Source organism: Equus quagga, chromosome 13 (assembly GCF_021613505.1).
Source record: "Equus quagga isolate Etosha38 chromosome 13, UCLA_HA_Equagga_1.0, whole genome shotgun sequence".
NCBI lineage: Eukaryota > Metazoa > Chordata > Mammalia > Perissodactyla > Equidae > Equus > Equus quagga.
In genome coordinates, this window is record NC_060279.1 from 43,220,765 (window position 1) to 43,246,559 (window position 25,795).

Consider the following 25,795-nt stretch of genomic DNA (forward strand, 5'->3'; position numbering starts at 1 on the left):
CTACAATAGTCTAGGGGATACTTAGAGGTTCCAGCCACCTTCCCTCCAGGAGACCAACTGACCAACTGTGGTTGTAGAAGAAAAGGCAAGTGTCCTAAAGGTTTTAAGGCATTTGACAGGTTTTCATTTTTCCAAGTCTCCCCTATGTCCGTCCTCAAATTCTTTAACTTGAGATTCCTACATAGAGTTTCTCCCTCCTTCATTAACAGATATATCCCAGTAGATTAACTGTTCCTCTTTCAAGCTTCCTATTTCTTGACCACTCACAGTTTTTCCTTAGGAGTCTAACTCTCATCTCACCAGGTGCATTTCATTCATTTTCTTCTACTTCTGGCTTCCATTTCCCCATCCTTGATTTCTAAGCCACTGTAGGGTGGAGAGAGAGAAATTTGGAGAGACAGAGAGGAGTAGTTAATATAACCTCACCTAAGTCAGAATGGCGTGATGGTTAACTGACAAAGGGTGTGTAGTGTATGTGTGTATGTGTGTTGTGTGTGTGTAAGAGTAATCAGAGGAACCCAACTGGCAAAGGATGTCTAGTGTGTGTGTGTAAGAGTAACCACAGGAACCCAACCTGACAGGTTCTATGAACAAGGGTACCTGCCTTAATCTGCCCCCTGAACCTTTCATTTTGCTGATTTTCTGCATATATTCTAACTCTTCCTCACTCTAATGCAAGTAAGGGAGCGACCCATTCTACTTCTTCTTACTCCCTCCCTCAACTTAGAATAGGTGAAATCAGAAAATTACTCAATGATGTGGTATAATGAAAAGATCAAAATACTAGGAACCAGGAGACCCATGTCTGAACCACGCCCCCCCCACCCCCACTTTGCCATCTCCTAGCTATTTAATTTTGGGCAATTTTTCTAGCCTCTCTGAGTATCAATTTCCTTAACTGTAAAATAAAATCTAGTTAGTGATTGTGATTATTAAATAAGACAATGCACTAAAGTACACTGCATAGTGTCTGACATAGAGTATATAATCTTTAAATGTCAGTATCCTTCCTTGCTTTAGCTCCACCACCAATTGCATGTGATCTTGGACAAGTCCCATCACTTCTCTGAGCCAGTTTCTATAAAATGAAGTAGTCAGACAAATGATCTCTAAGAATCCTATCACTCTGTCTACAATTCTCTACGGCCTTGCATCCAGGCTGGGTTTTTTTGTTTGTTTGTTTGTTTGTTTTGCCACGCCTCCCCCCAGGGGTCTGGCCCACTTTCTAGTATTCCCTACATTACTCCCAAACACTCTCCCAAGCTAAGCTTCTCCCTTGTAGAGGATATCGCCTTTTCTCTTTGCAATTGGTTACTCAGAACCTCCGCCCTCCTCAATAATTTGCCTATGGCGGAGGGGGAGCCCACCAGCTCCCGCCCCCTACCGGTGATTGGCATGGGATTGGCTCGTCCCCGACCCCGCTTGACTGACGGCTGAGCTCCAGCACCGCCTTCAGTCCCTGGGCGCTTGCTGGCTAGGGTGGCTGGGACCGTTAGCTCGCCAGGCTGGCAGGCTCCGGGCCGCTACTCCACTGGCGGCCGGGATGGAGACGATGCGAGCGCAGCGGCTTCAGCCTGGAGTGGGCACAAGCGGGAGGGGTACTCTACGAGCGCTTCGGCCTGGAGTGACTGGGGCCGCCGCTACCACCGCCACACCCCCAGCAGGCCCCCCGCCGGCCCCACCGCCCCCTGCACCGCCCCCGCCGCCGCTCCTCCTGTCGGGGGCCCCTGGGCTGCCGCTGGCCCCCGGCGCCGCCGGCAGCCCCGCGGTGCTACGGGAGGCCGTGGAGGCCGTGGTAAGGAGCTTCGCCAAGCACACGCAGGGCTATGGCCGAGGTGAGTCTGCGGGTCTGGCCTCCTGCGGGACACCCTCTGTAACGGAGCCTTGCTCCTTGCTCCCACAGTCCTCCGAATCGCTCTTCCTGGCGCAGAGCCCTCACATGCATTTCCTTTTGGGGAGTTTCCTTCTGAGCTACATACACACGCAGAGACGCACACACTCTTGCACACGTTTAAGCCTCTCACCCGCCTCCCCTTTATTGAGTTACTACTATATTCTCCAAGGACCCCTTTTTACAGATACAGCTGTCTTTTCTTCCCAACCTTTTCTCCTTCAGAAATAGAATTCCCGCTGTAGCTTAATGCCTTAACATCTCTCTGCTTTTGAGACCGGTGCCCATTGTGTAGGATCCTATCCTTTATCCCAGAACCAAGATATTTCTTATCCATACCCTCTCAAAATCTTTCTTATGTGATCTCAGCAATTCTTGGGTGCCCCTGTTAATTTACTCCATCTCCTTAGCTTTCACTTTTTAATTCTTTTCCTACTTATTGACTTTCTGAAATTTCCAATGCAACTTCAGATTTGCTGAGGAATTTAGGTAGTGCCTTCACAAGTCACTTAAAATATTTGTGCTTTTAAATCTGGACCCATACCATTGATCCCACAGCAACTTTCTATGATTTAGTACCTCCCTTTAGTGTCTTTTTTAGTATGGAGCTTCACAACTCTGGCTGCTGTGTCTGGCTGGCTCTGTTTTCCTGGCCCTTGCCCAGGAACTGAGAATAAATCCCAGGCCTTGGCTCTCTCAATGTTAAATTCTGTGGAAATGAGCCAGGCAGAAACCCTATTTCCATTAGAAATCTTCATCTTAAAGATGCCTAATTTCCAGGGTTTCTGAGAAGGGGGATATGAGGATTTTCTTTGTTGTTTTTGTTTAACCAGTACAGAATTTCCTGAGTTCGAGCTCCAGATTTATAGTGTAACAAGGAATATATAGTGAGGAGTGTAGGATACAGAATTTAGGTCTGGAATTTCCTAGACATCATTTCTCTCTGCTTGGCCAGGTCCTGCATGACCTGGAAGTGACGTGACTATATCTTTAATTTTCTAGTTTAACAATAATACATAGGTTGCAGGGTTTTCTCTATAGACAGTAAAGAATTTTTTTTTTCTCCCTAAGAAAGTGTAGTGAAAAGAGCACACACAGGCTTTGGAGTCAGGCAAGTCTGGATTAAATCCCAGATTAAATCTCTGTCACTTGCCAGCTATGTCCTGTCACGGTCTTTGCTGAACTTCCGTTTCCTCAAGGGTTATGATGTGGATTAAATGAGATATAGCACCTGACACATAATGGCTACTTTAAAAATGATGACTATTATCTCAAATTTATTGGTTCACGTTTCCTTGGGAAGAACGTCTCATTTTCTCCCACTCTTAAATCCTGACAGTGTAAACGCAAATATTTCTGTGAAAACAGATTTTTAGATTCATTTTACTATAATGCGCCCAATGATACATTTACCATCAGTTTCCCTTTGTTCTTCAACATTTGAACTCCTACTATGGGGCAGGCACTCTGCTAGATGCTGGGAATACAAATGCATATGATTCTGAAAACCATCATGAGAGAATGTAGTTGTTTTTCTAGTTTAATTTCTAGATTTAACAGGGCTATGTGATGGAACTGCCATCAGCTATTGTCCTGCTGCTTCAGGTCTTTTTAAGTCAAGACCAAGGGAAGGTCTTTGCCTCTGGGCATAGGAATAGCCAGGAGTGGTCACCTGAAATCTGAACCCTTCCTCTTAGGAACTTACAGGCATTTATTAAAAATATAGAGGTTTTCTTGTCTATGTTACCTGGAGAACCTCTGGTTTAGCGTCTAAACTGAGTGTCTTGTAAAAACTTTTTCATTTCCTTAGAAAGGATAAGGGAAGAAGGGGAGAGTACTGACAAAGAGCAGTCAGTCAGGCTTCAGACTCTGCGGCGCTTCTCTTCTCCAGCCTCCCTACCTCCCACCACAGTCCTTCTCATTGTTCTTGAGTTTCTCATTTCCAGTCTGGGTGTCCAGCCAGTACTTTGGGAGAGTTTGGCAGATAGTTCAGCTTCAGGGAAGCAGAGTTTCTGTCGATTTGGCTCAGAAGTCCTTTACCACATGGAATCACTTATTCTGCTTCAATTAATAGGCAAAGCTGCCATTGGCATGTACCCACATACCCCTTGTGACTGATGGCATGGTATTTGGGGACTGGCTCTATTCCCCTGAATATAATTTACTTTGGTCTTTGCCCAAACCATTTCCCAGTCCCAGTCCAACAGTGCTTTACTGTATCATCTTCAATTCACATCTCTAAATTCACCTTTTCCTGTCACAGTCTTTAGAGTTACCTTCATTCATGTAGGATATCAGCATTTATACAAAAAAACTCTTCTGTTATTTCACCTGTTTGTCCTATATCTCCTTGCTGCCTACTATCCCTGCCCCCCATCCCCACCCAAGATACACGCATAGTTCAGTATGCTGTAGGATCTTAGTTTATAGTGCATAGGATTTGGAATCAGAGAACCTGGCCCTGTCAAATAGTGACTGTGTTATTTTGGATAAATTGCTTAATCTCTCTAGGCCTCATATGTTCCATTTATTCATTTAACCAACACTTATCGATTACCAGACATAGCAGTGAACAAGACAGATACTCAGTCCCTTTCTTCATGGAGCTCACAGTCTACTTTATAGTGCATGTGTGACGATTAATAATGCAATAAAACAGGATAGTAAAATAGAGGGCTGGCTTTAGAGACAAACAAACATTAGTTCTAAATCCTGGTTCTGCCACTGTGACCTGTTCTGTAACTTGTTTACTTTTTTGTAAAATGGGTATTATAAAATGTATCTTGATAATTTTGTGTGGATTAAATGGATAGTAAATGTAAAGCACGCAGCACACAGTACTCAATGAGTGGTTGCTATTATTATACATTTGGAAATGCTTTGAAAACTGTCCATATGATAGGTATTGTTAGCATTGCCATTTCCCTTGCCCCTTTTTTCCACATGGCATATAGTCTCCTTCTTCTAATGACTGACTGAATGACCAAGTCACTTTCCTTGCTCTGTAACTTCTGTACTGCCCTCTTCAAACTTTTTCTTTTTTATTACTCTCCTTTTATATCACAATATGGTTACATGATTGGAAATTCTGCATAGCTACTCCAATAGGTTGAACAAATGAATCTTGTTTGACATTTTCTGTTCGTTGTTCCTCTTCCTCAGAGTCACCAACAGCTTCTTGGCCTGTAAGTGACTGTGGAATTATATTGGTCTGAATATTTCCAATTTTTGGAACGTTGGATTAGACCCTGTATTAGTTTCCTGTGGCTGCTCTAACAAATTATCACATACTTGGTGGCTTAAAACAACAGAAATTTATTTTCTCAAGGTTCTGGAGGCCAGAAGTCCAAAATCAGTATCACTGGGCCAAAATGAAGGTGTCAGCAGGTCTGTGCTCCCTCCAAAGGCTCTAAGGGAGAATCTGTTTCCTTGCCTCTTCCAGCTTCTGGTGGCTGCCAGTATTCCTTGGCTTGTTTATGCATCACTCCACTCTCTGCCTCCATGGTCACATTGCCCTTTCCTCTTCTGTGTTTCATCAAATTTCCTTCCCTAAGGATACTTGTGATTGTATTTAGGGCCCACCTGGATAATCCAGGATAATCTCCCCAGGTGAAGATCCCTAACTTAATCACATCTGCAAAGTCTTTGCCGTATAAGGTAACATTCACAGGTTCCAAGGATTAGGACATGGACATCTTGGTAGGGGACATTATTCAGCCTACCATAGTCCTCTCTCAAAGTCACTGTCACTGTCTCCCTTCCAAAGAGTCTATGCATTATGGGCTATTTAGGGGTACCTTCTAAAAATTGAAATAGGAAAGATCAGATGAAATATTGTTAACCAGCTTCTCTACCTTCATAATAAGTGAATTAAGCCAGGCCAGCCAATTCTTGCCACTCTGTATGATCAGGGAGAACCTTCTCACTCACCTCTCAATTTCATTATCTATTTATTATCTATTTATAAATAGCTCCCCCACCACAAAATTGTATTTATTTTTATGATGTAAAATTTTTACTGCAGTTTCATGTGTTGTTTTAATGCTTTTACTCTGGTGGATATATAGTCTGTACCTCTCATCTCACTTGGACATTCATCAAATATTTTATCTCCTAAGGGCAAAACCAAAATTATTCCCTTTTTAATTTTTTTTATTGTTGTTCAGCATCATGGTAGAAGTGCTTAAATATTCCTATCTTGGTCTTTCTTGTCCCTTTCAGCTTAGCATCCATCAGTGACTTCCAAAAGGCAATTGTAGCTATCAGATTTGTATGTCTCAGTCATTGCTACCCTCCTACCTTACTCTTCTTTAACCATCCATATGTAAACCATTATATCAATGGTTCCTCACTGAAAATCTGATCAAAACTCTGGGTACTCCCCCACACACACATAAATACTCATACACACACACAAACATAATTTTCCTTAAGAGTTTTAGGGGGCTTGTGAACCCCCATGAAGCTCAGCCATGGACTGGACCCTGAACCCTGGGTTAAGATTCCCAAATTGGAAAGAGCATTGGCATCAGGACATCTACATTTATGCCCCAACTTTGCCACAGCTGTGTGACCTCAAGCAAGTCATTTACCCTTCCTTAGCCTGATTTGGAGTAGATGATCTCTAAAGTCCCTTTTAGCTCTAAAAATGAATGACTGTATGATCATTTTCAAATGCTGATCATAATTAATTGCTTTCCTGATTACTTTGCCCAATTTCCTACTTCACACTCACATTTTTGAAATAAGACTCCCTATTTCTTTTGGCTTTGAATAATTATTAAAAAACAGTCCTGTACTCTGCCAAGAGGGATTTAACTGGATAGAGAGTGGACATATACTTTTTAATAGAACCTTCCCCATTAGAGTGGTCTCCTCCCCTTCCTCTTTATTTCAATATTCTCCTGGTTGTTTGCATGTCAGGAGAGCTGTCACCCAGTGCATTATGCTAAATTGTCTCAAAGAGAGAACTGAGGCTGAAAAAATCTCAATGGAAAGAACAAAGACGGCTAAGCTTTCCGGGCAGCAATGACCTTTGAAGAGCCCTCGCCAAAACTTCGGGTGGGAAAGAGAGAGTTTCCTTTTCATACTGTCTTTTAATGAAAGAACCAACATTCTAAAAAGTCTGCTAAATACAGGGTATTAGAAAAGAGCTTATGCTGCTTTTCAAACTCTGGCTGGTACATGGAGTGCTTGCTTCAGCTGCAGAGCAGGTAAGATAACAGTTATTATTAGTCACTAGATTTTGAACACCTTGATGGCAGGGAATGTGTGTTATTCATCTTTGCATCCCTAATGACTAGACTAGAGCTATGCATCTATTAAGTTCTCAAATTTTTGCTTAATGTGTGTGTGGCAGCCATGAAAATGTGCTGTTTATGTCTCCTGCTGCAGGGAGCATAACTGATTGACAGCTTTAAGCTGGTGTTCCCTCTAGGTCCATCACTACATTTACACTGAGGCCACACATCCTGCAGGCTGCTCCCAGCCCAAGACTGAGCACAGTAGGGGTACCAACTCAGGCACATCCTAGTGAGATGTAGGATTCCTTTGGCTTGAGCACTTCCCACTGGCCTTGCCAAACCTTTCTTGGAACTGCGCTGCAGTCTGAGACTCTCATATCCAAATCTCCTTCCTTCCCACTCTCCTTCCATAGGTGTTAAGGCCTTCAACATGGTCTGAAGGCTCTCCCTTCTCCTACTTCCTCCCCAATAAATCTCTTGGATGTCCATCCCATCTTGACGTTTTCTCTTTGGCAGAACTGAACTAATGCAATATAAAAGAATGAATGAGTCCTTGTTGTAACTAAGAGTAGAGAGAGGTCATGTTGTAAGATATGGGAGAATGCATGTGATAATTTGTTATTATGAGGCTTTAGTTAAAGCCATTTGAAATGTTTGGAACCCTAGAGTTAAAGTGATCCTTTCCAAAGGCAAACTGATCTCATCCCTCCTTCCATTTAAAACCCTTTAATGGCTTCCCGTTCTCCTAGGATAAAGCCAATACTCCAACATGACCTCTCAGGTCTGACTTAGTCTGGTCCCTGCTTCCTTTTGCAATCTCATTTTGCATTACACTACCCCTCACTCTCTCTTTTCTAGCCACACTAGTGCCTTTATTCACCAAATTCTCTGCTGCTACAGAGCCTTTCTACATGCTGTTGCTTCTGCTCAGAGCATTCTCCTCTCACCTTTTTGCCTAGTGAATTCACACTCATATCTGAGATTAAATGTCACCTTATCAGGGTAGCTTTCTTTGACCTTCTTAACTAGGTCAGATGCTCCTACAACATTTCCCACCATTTACCACTCCTTTATAGCACTTATCACAGTTGTAATTTTTCATTTGTTTGAGACTATTTGGTTAATATCTCTCTCCCTCTTTAGACTGTAAGATACATAAGGAAAAGGAACAGTATATGGTTTTGCTCACTATTGTAGCTTATCATCCAGCACATAGTCTAGCATTGAGTAGGTACTCAATACATAATGGTGGAATGATTGAGCCCAAGTATTGGGAGATAAGGGGAACTGTCCTGGAATACAGTATCGAGTTTGGAGTTTGATTTTACCCTATTTCCAAATAATAAGTTAGCTGGTTACCATTTCATGGATACTGGCAGAAGTCAAGAGACTTCTGGGTCAGAGAAAAAGGACTTTATTACTGCTAGCACAGCAAGTAGTATGAACATCATGTTTGTTTGCATTGGTTCCCCCTGCCTCCCAAGTCTGACATGGAGAGCTCAGGTGGATGCTTGCACAGGCCATTGGTTGCATTACAGGAAAGGAACACTGAGCTTGGGGAACCTGCCATTTTATAGCAAGCAGTAAGCAAGCTTGTTCTTTGTCCCAGAGAGAGACATTACCTCATCCCTCAAAGTTTCTTGCTGCAAACACAATCCTGAGAAGTGGCCCAAGTAAACAGCAGTCAGGGCCTTCAAATCTTGGCATACCCAGCAAAATGGAAAGGAGTGAAAGAGACCTGTAGAGGAGTTTCTCCCAAGATACAGTTCCTCCAGAAAACATTTATACCTAGGGAAAGCCACAGAAGAAAAATATTTTCTCTCTCTCTCTCTCATGTAGTATACACATGATATTCCAGAATGGAAAAGGAATCTGGCCATGGGTTTGCTCACCAGAAGCATAGGGTCAACAATGGCTAATAGTGGCAACATTGCATAACAGTTAAGAACATTGACTCTGGAACCAAGACTGCCTACGTTTGAATTCTTGCTCTTTTGCTTTCTAGCTGTTACATCCTTGGGCAAGTTATTTAACCTCTCTATGCCTCATTTCCCTCATCTGTAAAATGGGGATAATAAAAGTACCTGCCTCATAAGGTTAAATGAGTAAAGCACTTAGAGAAATGCATGACATACAGTAAGTGTTCAGTAAATGTTAGCACTTATTATTGTGGCAGTTATTATTATTTTAGGCCAGCAGACCAACTGTGGAACAATCTACTTGCACTTCTTCAGGTAGTGATAGTTGTCTGGCTGACCTTGAAAACTCTGCCTTCAATATTTAAGTTATTCTCCTTGGTGTCTAATACTAATGAAAATGTGAGCTAGAGAGATGGTGGAAGAGGGCAGGTATACTCTGGTCTTCCTATGCAAACAGACTTAATCACAGTCTAGGTTCATTAATTTAAAAGCTTTTAAATGGGGATAGGTAGAAAGCTAAGGGGGGTAGACTCTTAATGTAGGTACAGGTTACAGATACAGTATTGAAGCACAGCAGCACTTGGAGGTGTTCTCATTGCTACTTCTCTTTTTGTAGTGAATGTGGTGGAGGCACTTCAGGAATTCTGGCAGATGAAGCAGTCTCGTGGGGCTGACTTGAAGAATGGAGCTCTAGTGGTTTATGAGATGGTTCCCTCCAACAGTCCTCCCTATGTCTGCTATGTCACCCTGCCTGGGGGAAGTTGCTTTGGGAGTTTCCAGGTAAGAGTTGCGAGGTGGCAGTAGCAAAAATAAATGCATAGGTGCTACTAATGGCTTTCCGCATCACTTTGGCCATTAAATTTCTGTCTGAAATCACATATTTGAGGATCTGAACCAATTCTGAGAAAATCTTTCTGGTAAGCATTTGAAGCTCCTTTGACCACAAAAGAAACTCAGTAGCATGCTTTTCTTTCAGCCTATGAAAACTCAAACCCACTTTGAATTTGAGCAGTTATGAATACGCCCTTACTCAGTATATCAGACTACCAGCACATAACCTATCTTCTGATCTAGCTTTCCAGCTTCCTGCCATTTCTTTTTGAAAACATAGACTACTATTCCTTGCCCCCAGTACTTTTTAGTAGGCATTTACTAAAGAAAGCAGTATTTGAGGGGCTGGCCCCGTGGCCGAGTGGTTATGTTCGCACGCTCTGCTGCAGGCGGCCCAGTGTTTCGTTGGTTCGAATCATGGGCGCGGACATGGCACTACTCATCAAACCACGCTGAGGCAGCGTCCCACATGCCACAACTAGAAGGACCTACAACAAAGAATATACAACTATGTACTGGGGGGCTTTGGGAAGAAAAAGGAAAAAAATAAAATCTTAAAAAAAAAAAGAAAGCAGTGTCTGAGTTCTCAAAGAGAACTATGTATGGTGGAAATAGTACTCTTCTAAGAGTTAGAAGATCCAAATTCTCATTCCTGACTGCCAGCAGGGCAAGTTAGGTAACTTCTGTGGGCCTCAGTTTCCCCATCTATAACATGAAGGAATTAGGTTAGATTATCTAAAGTCTATGTAAAATATAAAAAATCCATGTAAAATATAAAAAACCCATCTTTGATGATAATATTCACACTAGTCAAATTTCTCATTATCCTATAAAAGCAACCACTCTTTTTTTTTTTTTTAAAGATTTTATTTTTTCCTGTTTCTCCCCAAAGACCCCCGGTACATAGTTGTATATTTTTAGTTGTGGGTCCTTCTAGTTGTGGCATGTGGGACGCCGCCTCAGCATGGCCTGATGAGCGGTGCTATGTCCATGCCCAGGATCCAAACCAGTGAAACCCTGGGCCGGCGAAATCCTGGGCCGCGGAAGCGGAGTGCGCAAACTTAACCACTTGGCCACGGGGCTGGCCCCGCAACCACTCTTTTCATCATCGTATATTACAGGTCTTTCATCTAATCATAGAATGCTAGTACTAGAAAGACTTTACATGCTCTGTAGAGGCAGAGATAGTGTCTGTCTTCTTTCTTGTTCAGTTTTAAATCTCTACTACCAAACTCAGTGCCTAGCAGAGAGTAGGCCCTTAATATATCTGTGGCATGAATGAGTGCCACTGCAGCTCAGTTCCTGCCTCAAACAGAAACAGTCCTAAGGAAGCTTCATTTCAAATCAGGTGACTAAATTTCTTCCCTCAGAACGCCAGTCATTTCAGAGAAATAAATATATGCCCAGGATGACTAATGTTTATGCTTTTTCTTCTAGAGGATAAGATCTTTCCCTCCTTCTCCCACCTCATCATATTGTTGAATAAAGATTTGATAATTTTATGGTGATGCCTATAACTGGATTATTATAGTAATTTGATTTTCTGTTATTTCCTAAAAGAGTAGAATTATCCATCTTGGCCTCTTTTAGCTTATATCTTTTATATCTACTTTGGCAGGTGAAATTTTTCCCAGTGGTTTTCTTCACAGATGACTTTTCAGAAACAGCAGTATACAATAGAATGGGCAGTGGGCCAGTAAATAGAGAGAGAAGTAGAAACAGAGAAACTGAAGAATCAAGAAGACTTAGGGTTAATGTACCAAGCTCTCTATGCTGTCTCGGAGATACCTGTCAGCTAAAGGAAACTTGGAATTATTGATATTAAGGATGGTTAAGTAGAGAACATATTCTGGTCTACTTTTTAAAACTGTAACATCATTTTTTTCCTTTCCTCCAATTCTAATCATAAATGACAAAGGGCACAGAGGCCTTTGAGGCAGCCAGTGAAGATGAATTATAAAGGAATACTATGGTAACTAGGGATCTGAAGTTTAATGATTTCAGACTTCTGAAAAACCAGACTTGTTCTATGACACCTATGTTGGATACAATGTAAAAACATGAATTAATTTTTAATATTTTCTTGCTTTCCTTGGGTCAGCTTTCCTTCCCCTAGCCACCCCTCTTCTCCTTGATTCCACTGAGGGAGAAAAAAAGACTATAGATTCCTTCTTCAGACCTTAGGGATAGCTCCTTGGCTCACTACGTTATTAGGGGAATTGCCTGATCACAGCTAAAAGTGAAGTCCAAGAATCCCAGATGGGTGCTTCTGATAGAGACTAGAAGTCTCCTCTGCAAAAGCAGCCTAGACACAGCTTTATACTATTCTTAGGTTATCTACAGGGATGAAAAAAATCTTGCCTGTCCAAAGAACAAGAGAGCAAGATTCATATTTCTAACAGGCTGGCCAGAATCTGGCTTTTGATTAATTCTGTTGACAATTTAAACAGGGATATTTTTCATATCCAGTGATTATATGCTGACTTCAGCAGCCTTCTTCATTCTGCATTCAATTTGGTATGAGCTACAGCCATCTCCAGTTCCTTAATGACTTCAGGATGTTGAATCAAAATTAAGTTTCTAAATGCCCCAACCATTTTACAATAAAAACTTTGGAGAGTGTGTTGAACAAACTGATTTATCCAGTGTCCAAATGTCTTCTATCCCAAGCGTTTCCCTCTCATTGTTCCTTCCTCTCTCTCAGATACCCATAAACATACCTTCTCTTTCTCTACCCTGCTTAGTTTTGCCCCACAAAAGCTGAGGCCCGGCGGAGTGCTGCAAAGATTGCACTAATGAATTCTGTGTTTAATGAACATCCTTCCCGAAGAATCACTGATGAGTTTATTGAGAAGAGTGTCTCTGAGGCCCTGGCATCTTTCAATGTAAGTTACTTGGAGTTGGAAGGAAGGAAAGTGGGGGATGGGAGAACTGGCTGGTTGGGAAGTCTTGTAAATTACTGGGGAACAAAGCATGAATTCTTGTTTTCTTTCCTGTTATATCTCTGTGCTTTCTGTTTATTCTGTCAGTCTTTTGTATTATATGCTCCATATATCTCAGTCTCTAATTCTATATGTGTGTTTATGTTTTTGCTGTTATTTTGTCTCTTTCATTGTGTCTATTTGGTATCTAGAAACTTTTAGTTCAAGATTTATGGAATTTTAGAGATATTCCAAAGTAAAAATTGAACTTGAATTTTGCTTTTCCCAATTTTGGTTTAAGATCTTAGTCCCTTCTTCCTTTACTATTCTTTTTTTCATCTGACTGTTCTTATTGTCACTTGTCTCCTGCCTCCATTACTTCATCTTATTAATAAAGAACACTTTATAATACAGTGTCTTGTCTTTTTTCCTTTCTAGCAATGGGGAGGATAATTTATTTACTCTCTCTAAAAAGAACATCTGTTCTTTCAAATGATGATGATAATAATAATAACCATAACTGATCCTAACTGAGTATTTACTTTGTGCCAGGCACTATTCTAGGGGATTTATATGCATTTTATCTCATTTTATCCTCACAAAAATCCTATAAGGTATAAGAACCATTATTACCCCTGTTTTACAGATGAGGAAACTAAAAACACAGAAGTGAAGTTTTCCCTAAAGTGATATAGCTAGTAAGTGGTAGAGCCAAGACTGGAACCCAAGCCAACTTACAGACTTTTCTAGCTTAGAGGTCATCTTAGAAATTAATACTGCCTTTTTCTTCCTTCCCCACTAGTTCATTGATAGGGTGATAAAGTCATAACAATTTTCTGTTTCTGTTCTTTTTGCATTTAAGATGTATTTACATATACTAAACTGCTTCAGTTATCTGTTTTGTAGATTAGTGTTGAACATTTTAAATAGGAAGTCGGCTTCCCTCAGTTATCTAGGACCCATCTGTTTTTCTCACATTATTCTTTACCCTAGTCAGCAGTATCTGCAGGGAATAAAAATATTTTTATATTAATCAAAACCAATTAAAATTAAGAAGGTACATTTGTTATTCTTAAGTCACCTACTATATTATAAAATGAAACATAAGTTTGGATTATAGAAAGCATTGGTTATGAGCCTGGGCTCTGAATTCATTGTTTTGAAATTATGGTTCTCCTACCTATGTGACTTTGAGCAAGTTACTTAATCTAAGTCTCAGTTTCCTCATATATAAAGTAGGATAACAATTATACCTATCACATAGGATTACTGGATAAAAAAGAATATATTCAAGCACTTAGCACATGTTATCTGTTTAGATGCCTTTGGATGTAAGTAATAGAAAATCTCACTTCAAATTAACTTTAGGAAATAAATAAAGGAAGGAGATTTATTATCTAACATGACAGGAAGCCCAGAAGTAGGGCAGATTTCAGGGCTGGTTGATTCCATGGACCAAGAATGTCATCATCTACTGGCCCAAATTCTTTCCATCTCTTCACTCAGCCAACTTCTAGATACTTTGTCTGTGGGCTCGCTCCCCTCAGGGTGCAAGATGACAGAATTCCAGGTATTACATATAGACATAACTACATCCAGAGACAGAAAAGAGACCATCTTTTCTAGAGTCTCTTTAGTAGTGAGGAATCTTTTCCCAGAAGCCTTCCAGCAGACCTCCCTTCTACCTCCCAGTGACCAGAATTCCTACCTTAAAACCAATTACAGGACAAGGGATTAAGATTTACCCACTGGAGTTAGGATAAAATCACTCTTCCCTGAGGCACATGGGAGATGGGTAGGCACCAGAACAAGATTAAGGTTCTATAGTAAGCAAGAAGGAAATAGATGTTGAGTAGATCAGCAGCAGTGTCTACTACAAAGTGTTTAAGAAATGTAAACTATTACTATTCTCATGCCACTATTCCTCTTTAATTAACCCCCAAAATTGAGAATTTAATGGCTTTCTCATTAATTTACCAATGGAATTCCCATTCTCCAAAATAACAATTTTCATTTGGCCTTAGCCATGGATAAAGAGTGATGTCCACATTTTTTGCTTTCAGTTTTTGTTCTTTAAAAGTCCTGAATCTGACACTATATTATACTATGTATTTTGACAAATCACTTAGCCTCTGTGGGTCTGAGTTTCCTCATTTGTAAAATAAGTAAGTTGAATTAAATTAACTCTAATTCCTTTCCTATTATATTCTAATTGTCCTACCACTTATCAAGTGTTCTGTGATTAAATGTTTATTGAATAAGTGAAGTTCGTTTATAACTATGTTAGATGTAGAAGTGTCATATGAGATAGAACTTCCCAACTGGTGGGTCATGCCATTCTGGTGTACTCCAGATAGTTTAAAGATGTGCCATGATATTGATTCTCTCAGCTCTCAAGGGACTGAGCAAGGGCTGGAGGAGATGGACTCTTCTGTCCCACAGCCTCTGCTGGCAGGCTGCTCTGTCAACAGCTTCCTCTGTATACCTCAGTTGGCTGTACAGATGTGATCATTATTTTCTATGTGCTATATCATGGAAAAGTTTGGAGGTACTGAATAAGTTATTGTATTGACCAATTATAGGTAAAAATGAAAATGGTTGCTTGCTTCAGAGCCCTAAATCCTAATGGTGTAGATTACCTTTTCCTTCTTCCCTCTAGCTTTTCACTTCTAAACCCAAATTTTGTGATCTTTGCTTCACCACAAAGATTAACTACATGTGGTATGGTTGTTTCTCACAAGCCACAAAACAATATGGGTTGATTTTGAGTAGTTCTGACTTCTTGTTGATTCTAGCACAGTGAAAACAAATAATAATAATAAGCTAGCACTTACGGTGTACTTACTAAATGCCTGGCATTATTTTAGGTGTGATACATACACAGTAGAAGTTCATGATATAGTGCCCCACAATAAACTGAATTTGGAGATAACTTGGTTGGCTCCCAACCTCCACCCATTCCCCTTTCTCAAAGAGAGCAGAATAAAGTTCTTATCTTGTGGGGGGGGGGGGGCAGGGAGGACAGGGACTGGCTAGAAAGAGCAGGGAACTTCTCAGGAAGCAGGAGGAGACAGTTGGGTCTCTGTGTTCCCAGTAGTCTCCTGACCTTATTTTCATAGATCATGTTGACAAAAGAGTCACCAATAAACCATGAGATGCCCTTTTTTGGGGAAGTCTTGGCTAGCCCTAGGATCTGGAATTATCCCCAATAATATTAAACCACCACCAAATAGCACCAAATCAGAGCCAGTACCAGAATGGATTTGGATTGTGTAACTGGACACTAGGTGCAGTACAATAATGCACCCACATTTTATATGATTGGAGTTTTCAGACCATATTTATCCCTTTTAAATTAAAAATGTTTAAATTTATTTAATTCTAAAACAACCCTATAATGTAAATCTATGATTATTCCATTTTACAGATGAGGAAACTGAGGAACAGAGAGATTAAATGACTTCACCAGGGCCACAAGACTAGTAGGCACTCCAGTCCATGCTCTTAACTTCTTCTTTTTTAATTGTACAAAGTATTTATTTTAATTAAAAAGCTGGTTTTCAAAGACATAGGTATTTCATTGTTACCTCCACCTCAAAAGACTCACATGAAAATAAAACACTTAAAACAGAAAAAAAGGGAAAAATCAAATGAAAGGAAGAAAAGAAAAACTGGTTCACAGCATTTGATTTACTTCTGGACTCTCTCTTTTTTTTTTAACTTTTTATTAACATTATGATAGTTTACAACCTTGTGAAATTTCAGTTGTACATTATTGTTAGTCATGTTGTAGGTGCACCACTTCACCCTTTGTGCCCTCCCCCCATCCCCCCTTTCCCCTGGTAACCACCAATCAGTTCTCTTTGTCTCTGTGTTTAACTTCCACCTATGAGTGGAGTCATACAGAGTTCGTCTTTCTCTATCTGGCTTATTTCACTTAACATAATACCTTCAAGGTCCATCCATGTTGTTGTGAATGGGACAATTTTATCTTTTTTTATGGCTAAGTAGTATTCCATTGTATATATATACCATATCTTCTTTATCCAATCATCAGTTGATGGGCATTTAGGTTGCTTCCACATCTTGGCTATTGTAAATAATGCTGCAGTGAACATAGGGGTGCATGGGACTTTTGGAATTTCTGATTTCAAGTTCTTTGGATAGATACCCAGTAGTGGGATGGCTGGGTCATGAGGTATTTCTATTTTTAATTTTTTGAGAAATCTCCATACTCTTTTCCATAGTGGCTGCACTAGTTTGCATTCCCACCAACAGTGTATGAGGGTTCCTTTTTCTCCACAACCTCTCCAACATTTGTCACTTTTTGTTTTGGTTATTTTTGCCATTCTAATGGGTGTAAGGTGATATCTTAGTGTAGTTTTGATGTGCATTTCCATGATGATTAGTGATGGTGAGCATCTTTTCATGTGTCTATTGGCCATCCGTATACCTTCTTTGGAGAAATGTCTGTTCCTGTCCCCTGCCCATTTTTTGATCGCATTGTTTGATTTTTTGTTGTTGAGCTGTCTGAGTTCTTTATATATTATGGAGAGTAACCCTTTGTCAGATAAATAATTTGTAATTATTTTTTCCCAACTAGTGGCTTGTTTTTTTGTTTCAATCCTGTTTTCCCTTGCCTTGAAGAAGCTCCTTAGTCTGATGAAGTCCCATTTGTTTATTCTTTCTATTGTTTCCCTCGTCTGAGGAGTTATGGTGTCCGAAAAGATCCTTTTGATACTGATGTCAAAGAGTGTACTGCCTATATTCTCTTCTAGAAGACTTATTGTTTCAGGTTTAATCTTTAGGTCTTTGATCCATTTCGAGTTTATTTTTGTGAATGGTGAAAAAGAATGGTCAATTTTCATTCTTTTACATGTGGCTTTTCAGTTTTTCCAGCACCATTTGTTGAAGAGACTTTCTTTTCTCCCTCTTTCTGGTTTTTGAACAAGTTTGTGTGGCCTCCTCTGTCTGTGTATTTGAGCATTCCATATCTTCAACAGTAGATTCTGTGCTTTCCTCAATTTCTTTCTTTCTCTTCTTTGTTATAGTTTTGGCTTTCAAACCTCCATTCTCCACAACACTGAAGTCCAGTTTACCATCATCCTTACTTCCTTTATAGCTTTGGGTCCTTGCAAAAGAATATCTTGTAAATTCTGAGAAAGAGGGTTTTCGGCACAGTCCAGTAATTTCGCTGTTTCCATGTATTTAGCTATTTCATCTGACTTGTTTTTCTCAGGAAAACATCTGTCCATCAAACCTGAAATATTTTCTCTGTATCTAATTTTGGAATCTCTAACATAGTTAGGATCTTTCAAATTATCCTCCCAAGGAAGATGCCCACTGAGCCACTGGATCATTTATCATAGTATTTCCAAGTCACCAAGTCTCAACGGGCCCACACCACGGTGTGCATTGACGCTCGTGAATTCAATAGTGCCACTGTGACATCTTTTGGGGTCTTCTTTGTATTCTTTGTGAATTCCTTCTGGGTAATACCGATAAGCAAGGCCATAATCTACCAAGTACACCTGGTCAGGATTCTTGTGGCTCAGAAGGAACCTCCTTCTGAGGTTCCTCAAATCTTACTGAGGCCTTGATATCCCTCTCCGTGTACATACTGGTGCTCGTGAATATATTCCAGAATATCCAGAATTCTTAAGTTTAGCTGCAAGACAGTTTTTTGAGAAAAACTTTTGGCATTTGCTTCATATATTTTCTGAAGGTCACTCCAAAAGCGATTATCATAAACCTGTAACTTTTTCCATTTTTATCATGTAAACCAGACCCCCCAATACTTAGGAACACCCAGGTACTTCAGTTTATGGGTACAAATCCATTTCTGAATTTGCTCTGGTTTGGCAGCTCACTGGTAGAACTTTAATTCAGTAAAAAGAGGTCCACTGTCACTAGGTTCCCCGAGCTGCAGACCCGTCGCCTTCTGCCCACCACCCATGCTCTTAACTTCTATATTATATTGTTTTTTGCACACACCAGGCTTGCAGGCAGGACAGTGTATCTTAGTTCTACCCCTGCAGGGTCATGTCACCAATAGAAGGTCAGGAGGCAAAACTGCTGCCCAGTATTTGCCATGCTTATGGTTCCTACTGTCTCCCTTTAAAAATGCATTGACTCAATTGTCCTCTAGGTTAGTTCAATCCTGTATGCTGAACTCACTCTGTTATTTTAGCTAAATCAGGGCTCCCCTCTATGTCTCAATGCTCCCCCTTTGTAAAATAGGGAACATCAAATTGATCTTTCTCTATCACCCAAGTTAATGTGTGTGATGACTTTGGAGTCCTCTAGGTCTGGGCTGACCAGCAGAATTGAGCACTTAAATGTGGCTAGCATGAATTGAGATGTGCTGTAAGCATGAAAGAGACACCAGATTTTGAAAACTTAGCACAAGAAAAAGAATGTAAAATATTTCATTAATAGTTTTTATACTAATTACACTTGAAATAATATCTTGAATATATTAGGTTAAATAAAATGTGCTATTAAAATTAATTTTACCTGTTTATTTTTAATGTGGCAACTAGAAAGTTTTAAATTAAATATGTGGCTTGCACGCATTATATTTCTTTTTTTCCCCCTTCTTCTTCTCCCCAAAGCCCCTCAGTATATAGTTGTATATTCTAGTTGTAGGTCCTTCTGGTTGTGCTATGTGGGCCACCACCTAAGCATGGCTTGATGAACAGTGGCATGTCTGCGCCCAGGATCGGAACCAACAAAACCCTGGGCCTCTGAAGAGGAGCACACGAACTTACCCACTTGGCCGTGGGGCCAGCCCCTCACATTTTCTTTCTTTTTTTTTTTTCTTTCTTTAAAGATTGGCACCTGAGCTAACAACTGTTGCCAATCTTTTTTTTTTTTCTGCTTTATCTCCCCAAATCCCCCCCGGTACACAGTTGCACATCCTAGTTGCAGGTCTCTCTAGTTGTGGCATGTGGGACACCGCCTCAACGTGGCCTGACGAGCCATGCCATGTCCACGCCCAGGATCTGAACCTGCAAAACCCTGGGCCCCGGCAGCAGAGACCATGAACTTAACCACTCCGCCATGGGGTGGCCCCCTCACATTTTATTTCTATTGGACAGTGCTGCTTGAGGTGATAATCCTGACGGAAAAATCTATTTTTCTTTTCCTTTCCTCTATTACCAGGGCAACAGGGAGGAAGCTGACAACCCAAATACAGGGATTGGTGCCTTCCGATTCATGTTGGAATCCAACAAGGGCAAGTCAATGTTGGAGTTCCAGGTACTATTCCACCTACTTCCCTGGCTTTAATAACATGGATCAGCCTGTTACCATATGGAATTGGAAAGGAAGGGAGATAAGGTTGTTAGAATATTTTTCAAAATATAAATACCTTCCTTCCCCCAAGGGCATATCAGAGTTGGTGTAAGAGAGGCTTCCACAAATGTATCTTGTAAAAGGTTCCCCATGTAACTCTGATGCAACCTCCCAATATAAAATCACTGTCCTGGTATTTCTCATCTTCTTCTCCCAGGAGTTAATGACAGTTTTTCAACTGCTACACTGGAATGGCAGCCTTAAGGCCATGAGAGAAAGACAGTGTTCTCGGCAGGTAAGAGATCCTATGGGTGAGGGAAGTCTAGCAAAAGGACTATTTTCAGGTGGCTGCTGTGTTAGAAATAAGCAGGCCTGCAGTTACCAAGTTGTGAATATTGAAAACTTTACTTAAAGAGCCCTCTTCAGTCCCATAATCTTTCCTGTTTAAATCTTAACTGTGATTCTTTTGCTTGCCTTGCTTCTCCCACCAGGAAGTTTCCCTTAAGAATCTCCTTAGAGGGGCCGGCCCCCGTGGCGCAGCAGTTAAGTGCGCACGTTCCGCTTCAGCAGCCCGGGGTTCACCGGTTCAGATCCCAGGTGTGGACATGGCACCATTTGGCAAGCCATGCTGTGGCAGGCGTCCTACATATAAAGTAGAGGAAGATGGGCAGGGATGTTAGCTCAGGGCCAGTCTTCCTCTGCAAAAAAAGGAGGATCAGCAGCAGATGTTAGCTCAGGGCTAATCTTCCTCAAAATAAATAAGTAAAATAAAATAAAAAAATAATCTCCTTAGAGGACTTAAGTGCTGATTTCAGTTAGTACTCCAAGGCTAAGAGCTCCTAGTCCCAGTTGGGTCAATGTGATAAGAACCTTTACCTTGTCAGTGACCTTCACATTCCTCTCCTCCTCCAGGAAGTGTTGGCTCATTATTCACACCGGGCCCTGGATGATGATATTCGCCACCAAATGGCATTGGACTGGGTGAGCCGGGAGCAGAGTGTGCCAGGGGCACTGTCTAGAGAGCTGGCCTCTACTGAGCGGGAGCTCGATGAAGCCCGGCTGGCCGGCAAGGAGCTGCGCTTCCACAAGGAGAAGAAAGATATTCTCATGCTGGCTGCTGGGCAGTTGGGCAATATGCATTCTTCCAACTGCTAGGCATCCACCCACATACTCCCCATGCTCTCCAGGCCCTTTTTTTATATGTCCTTTCTAAGACTTAGTATGATTTCTGTACATACTTTCTTAATTTTATACTTTAAAATACAGATATATATATATAGATATATATATATATATGTATAAATTCTACATCTGGATTCCTGTTTGCTAAGAGATCCCTTTTCTTACTTCTAGTTTTTGGATATAGTTTCATTTGAAACATCTCCACTCCACTTTACAAGAAGAGCAGCCTGTCTTTGGAGCTTTCTTAGCTCTTACACTAACAGTAATTCTGTGTAGTCATTTCAGTAGCACAAAATGATTGACTAAGTGTTCATGTCTCCTTCTTTTAAAATAACAGGGAGCTTGAATAAGGACTATGTGCCCCATCCTCACCCTCATTCCTGCTTTTTCTTGGACTCAAACAGGGTATGAGTGTGAGGCCTTCTTCGGCTTTGAGCTGGGCCTACGTGGTACCAAGTTGTTCCTCCAGTAACTAGATATTTTCCTAGCCTCCACCTCCCCCTTCCCACCACTACCTTACTCCTCCTCTGCCTCCAAATGGTACTTCATGTTGAGGCTTCCTTACTTTATCATTTGGAAGGAAGTGGAGATCTGGTTTCTTATTTTTAAGATCAACCCTGAGAATATGTTCAGGAACAAGAGAGGAATTACAAACAGAATTCTCAAGGGTTTATCATCCAAGTTGCTCCTGGGGCATAGATACCATATCATCCTGGTAGTCCAGATTTCTGGATGTACTCTACAGAAGGGGTCAGGGTTAAAGTTGCTTATCTTTCAACATTCTCTTTTCACTCCTCCTTCCCTTGTCACCCAGCTTAGTTAAGCCCTGTATTTAGACCTTCCTGCCTGCAGAGATTAGCAGGAGGTTAAACATATTCCCCTCCTCTCTCTCCTCCCATCATTCAGCTCTTTGGAAACATTTTCTGTCCGGTTTGGTGAGGGCCATGTTCCTCTTACGTCCACAAAGTTGCTGCTGTTTACAACCTTAGATGTGCATACCTTAGATTCACATGTTTTCTCTCTTTTCTTCACATTGATTATTAGAGCATGAGTTGATCAGGAAAATTAGATGGCATCGTGGCACATCCTAATTGGAACCTTGGGAGACTGCAGGAGGGGAAAGATAATCAATGATCAGCTCTTTGTGTTTTTAGTGGTGTTCTCTTCCCCCACCTCTCTCGGGTGATGTAGGAGAGAAATGATCTGGAGTACAGCTAAAACATTCCCCTTTGGGAGAACTTTTTGTAGGTTTTTCTAAGATATATTTTCCCCTTGTTTCTGTAATCTCCTTTATACTATATTATAGCTCAGTCCACTTTCTTGGGAAGTTTAATGTTCATGCAATTGGACTTTTCATTTAACAATTTTATACTTTGCTTTTAGAAATAGGTTAGGAAACAGGCGAAAATTTGTTCTTTTGGATCAGATAGGGACAAGATAAAAATCAGCTTTTTTGTTTTTGAAATGATCTTGGTAACCAGTGCATAGGGGATCAGAAATAAGGAATCTAGCAACAATTGTATTAGTGCTTGAAAAGGACTTCCTTGAATTCTTGAATCCCCATTCTGTATTCCATGAAGCACCTGTAGGACTGGAGTAGAGGATCCTACATTAAATAGTAGATGTGTCTATTCAGTTTTTATTGATATTTATAATCCAGAAATCATAAACCCTCATTTCTCCTATGCTCCTTTCTCTGGGAAGTGTTAAGGGATGGGAGTTGTGGGAAGAACTTGTCCTTGCACCTCCTGGATTTATTATTTTTCTCAAATACCAACCAGTAAGATCCCAAAGAACTTGAGAAAAATTGTTCCCTGACCTGTCCACTTTTGGTATTAAAGATTTTACTTACCTTTTTAGTACTTTCTATGTATATTCTATGTATGATTTTATACAATTAAAAATAGATTTTTGTCTAGTGAGCCAGATTGACTCTTTCTTGAGACCTTTATATCAGAGGAGCTCTAAATGACCCTTTCTGTTACATATATACTAAAAAATAATTTTTATTAGTATTTTTTGGGTGGTAGAAATAAAATTGTGCTGCTGGGGAAAGCATTCTGCCTCCCCTTCTCCAGACATTTGAGGAGCCTGGATTTTGTCTTTGGCCCTTTCTCCTCAAGCTCTACCCATTTTCACTGGCAATCTCACCCACTATGGTGGCTTAAAGTCCATCATACACATGATTCTCAAATCTCTCTCTTCTACCCCAACCTGTTTTGAGCTTTTACATCTATATTTCCACACATTAGACATCACCACCCGAATATGACACCATTTTTTGAACTCACATACCCAAAATGAAACCCATTTCTCCATACATGCTCCTCTTTGACTTCCCACATCTGTTATAGGATTATCTACCCAGTTATCTAAGCTAGAACCCCAGATCCATCCTCAACTCTTCCCTACTGTCATCTAATCAGTCACTTACTGTTGAGTTTACCTCCCATATAAATTTCCTATCTGTTTTTGTCCATATCTACTGCCTTAGTTCAGTCCTCTATCGTTTCTGGGCTAGACCACGGCAATAGCTTCCTAACTAGTCTCTGCCTTCATTCATAACATCCTACACACTACTGTCAGATTTATTTCTAAAATATGTGTGACTGTACCACCCCCTTTGCTAAACCATCACTTAGTTATCTTTAACTTTAGCAGCATTTTCCAAAGTTTTATATGTGAACTCTTGGTATTACCTGAGATGATTTTAGGTAATAGATGGGCAAATATTTTTCATTTTTTCTAGATATGCTTTTATCTGAATTTGTAGTAGAAAAATGTAAGTTTTCCACTTATGGCAGTGATATTTAAATTTAGTGCCAATTTGCTTTAAAAGTCAGTCTATTTAAGGAAAAACAGTAATCAAAAAATAGTATGGGGGCTATTGGCAAAAATTAAAAATCATGAAGTAGAGAAATTTCTTGCCTACAAGATAAATTTCAAAATCCTTAGCATGGCATAAAATTTGGCCCTAAACTGTATTTCCAGCTTTATTTCCTAGTCACACAGCATACAGAATTTCTTGCCATTCTTCAATAAGTATTTACCAGATGTCTACTGTGAGCCAGGCATTGCTCTAAACTTTGGGCATATAGTTGTAAATAAGAGTCTCTGCCATATAGATTACATTCTATTGGGAAAAACAGACAATAAACAAGTTAGAAAGTAAACAAGGTAATTAAAGATTCAGATTTAAGTTCTGTGAAGGAAATAACAGAGTCAAGGATAGGAGGGTAGAGAAGACCCTTCAGGTGACGGTAGTACTTTAGGGAAACCTAAAGGATGAGGTTGAACTAGCCATGTGAAGAGCTCAATAAGAGCATCAGGGACAAAAAGTTGCAAAAGTCTTGAGATGGGAAAGAGTACAACATAGTTGAGGGAAAGTGTAGGGAGAGCTTAATGGGTGAGAGGGAAGAATGGTGGAAGAGGTTAGAAACATAAACAGAGCTGACTGTGTGAGCTTGAATTTTATTCTAAGTGCAAAAATAAGTCAAGGAAAGGTTTTTAGCAGGGATGTCACCAACTGATTTTTAGAAAGATCACACTACCTATTGTGCACAATGGGTTAGTGTCTTAGTCTTAATATAACTGCTTTGCCTGGAAAACTACCCAGCCTTAAAGCCTGGTTCAAACAGAAGCCCTACTTTACATGGACTCTCCTTACTCCAGTCCTATTAGAAACTTTCTTTGTACTGCCATAGCACTTTGTGATAGCAATTATCACTTTCATAATGTGATGTAAGTGATTTTCATAATAAAGTGATTGTTGATAACGCATTGATTTTTCCTTGTATTGCCAGCACCTCCGCTAATATTAGACACACATGTAGGCATTCATAACTGTTTAATAAATAAGTGAATCTGCAGTCTACTATTGTTTAAGGGCTACATTGGGATTCCAGAATTTTGGGGCAATATGGGTTTTGCCTGGACGCGTAGATTTTTGAACGTGAAATACCTGTACTATCTTCAGAGAAACTTTAAATCCCCTATTCTGTTTAAAGCCATGACTATTTTTTAATTCCCAGAGGTGGTGGGAAGAGTTTCAGAGTTTATCTTTAAAAGAAAACAGTTATCTGCTCACCAATGGTTTCACGGACAACTAGGTCTGCTGGTTTCCTTGAGGGAGAAATTTCGTGCTGCCGTACGTTCCAGAGGCAGCTTTTTGAGCTAGCATCGCTGACTGAACTATTTTTTAAAAAGGCTTCCATCACAGATCCGGCTGCTCCTCGGAACAGGTACAGGCCTGGAAGTTTTGACAGAAAAACTTTCTTCAACTTCAATTTCCTAGTATGGGGTGAAAAGAGACAGAAAGCAACCCTCTGGTAAAGAAATTAAGCTGGGCTTCACCGTCAGTAGTAGTTCTCGTCGGCCGTCCTACTTAAGAGGAATCCGCTAACTCCGCCCATCCCCCAGCTTGTCCCTCACAGCTTTCAGCTCGCGACCTGCTTTCAGCTCACGACCTGCTCAAGATGGCTACAGGCACACTTCCGGTATCTTCCCGAACTA

The 25,795-nt window shown here is 40.5% G+C and overlaps 1 protein-coding gene and 1 long non-coding RNA gene across 3 annotated transcripts; one reads left to right on the forward strand and one right to left on the reverse strand.

Moving 5' to 3' along the window:
* Nucleotides 1-1,452: 1,452 nt before the first annotated feature.
* LIX1L (limb and CNS expressed 1 like) lies at nt 1,453-23,205 on the forward strand. Its single transcript, XM_046682642.1, has 6 exons — nt 1,453-1,835; nt 9,670-9,833; nt 12,629-12,769; nt 19,970-20,065; nt 20,319-20,396; nt 21,014-23,205. The coding sequence occupies exons 1-6, from the start codon at nt 1,544-1,546 to the stop codon at nt 21,254-21,256; spliced, it is 1,014 nt and encodes a 337-aa protein (XP_046538598.1). The 5' UTR covers nt 1,453-1,543; the 3' UTR covers nt 21,257-23,205.
* Nucleotides 17,620-25,755, reverse strand: LOC124250611 (uncharacterized). Of its 2 annotated transcripts, XR_006891582.1 has the most exons (5): nt 25,637-25,755; nt 25,371-25,532; nt 22,283-22,390; nt 20,978-21,175; nt 17,620-18,473 (listed from the first exon to the last, which is right to left on the reverse strand). It is a non-coding gene; the product is annotated as an uncharacterized LOC124250611 (long non-coding RNA). The 2 variants fall into 2 exon arrangements; XR_006891581.1 differs by having other exon boundaries at nt 25,371-25,744.
* Nucleotides 25,756-25,795: the final 40 nt, after the last annotated feature.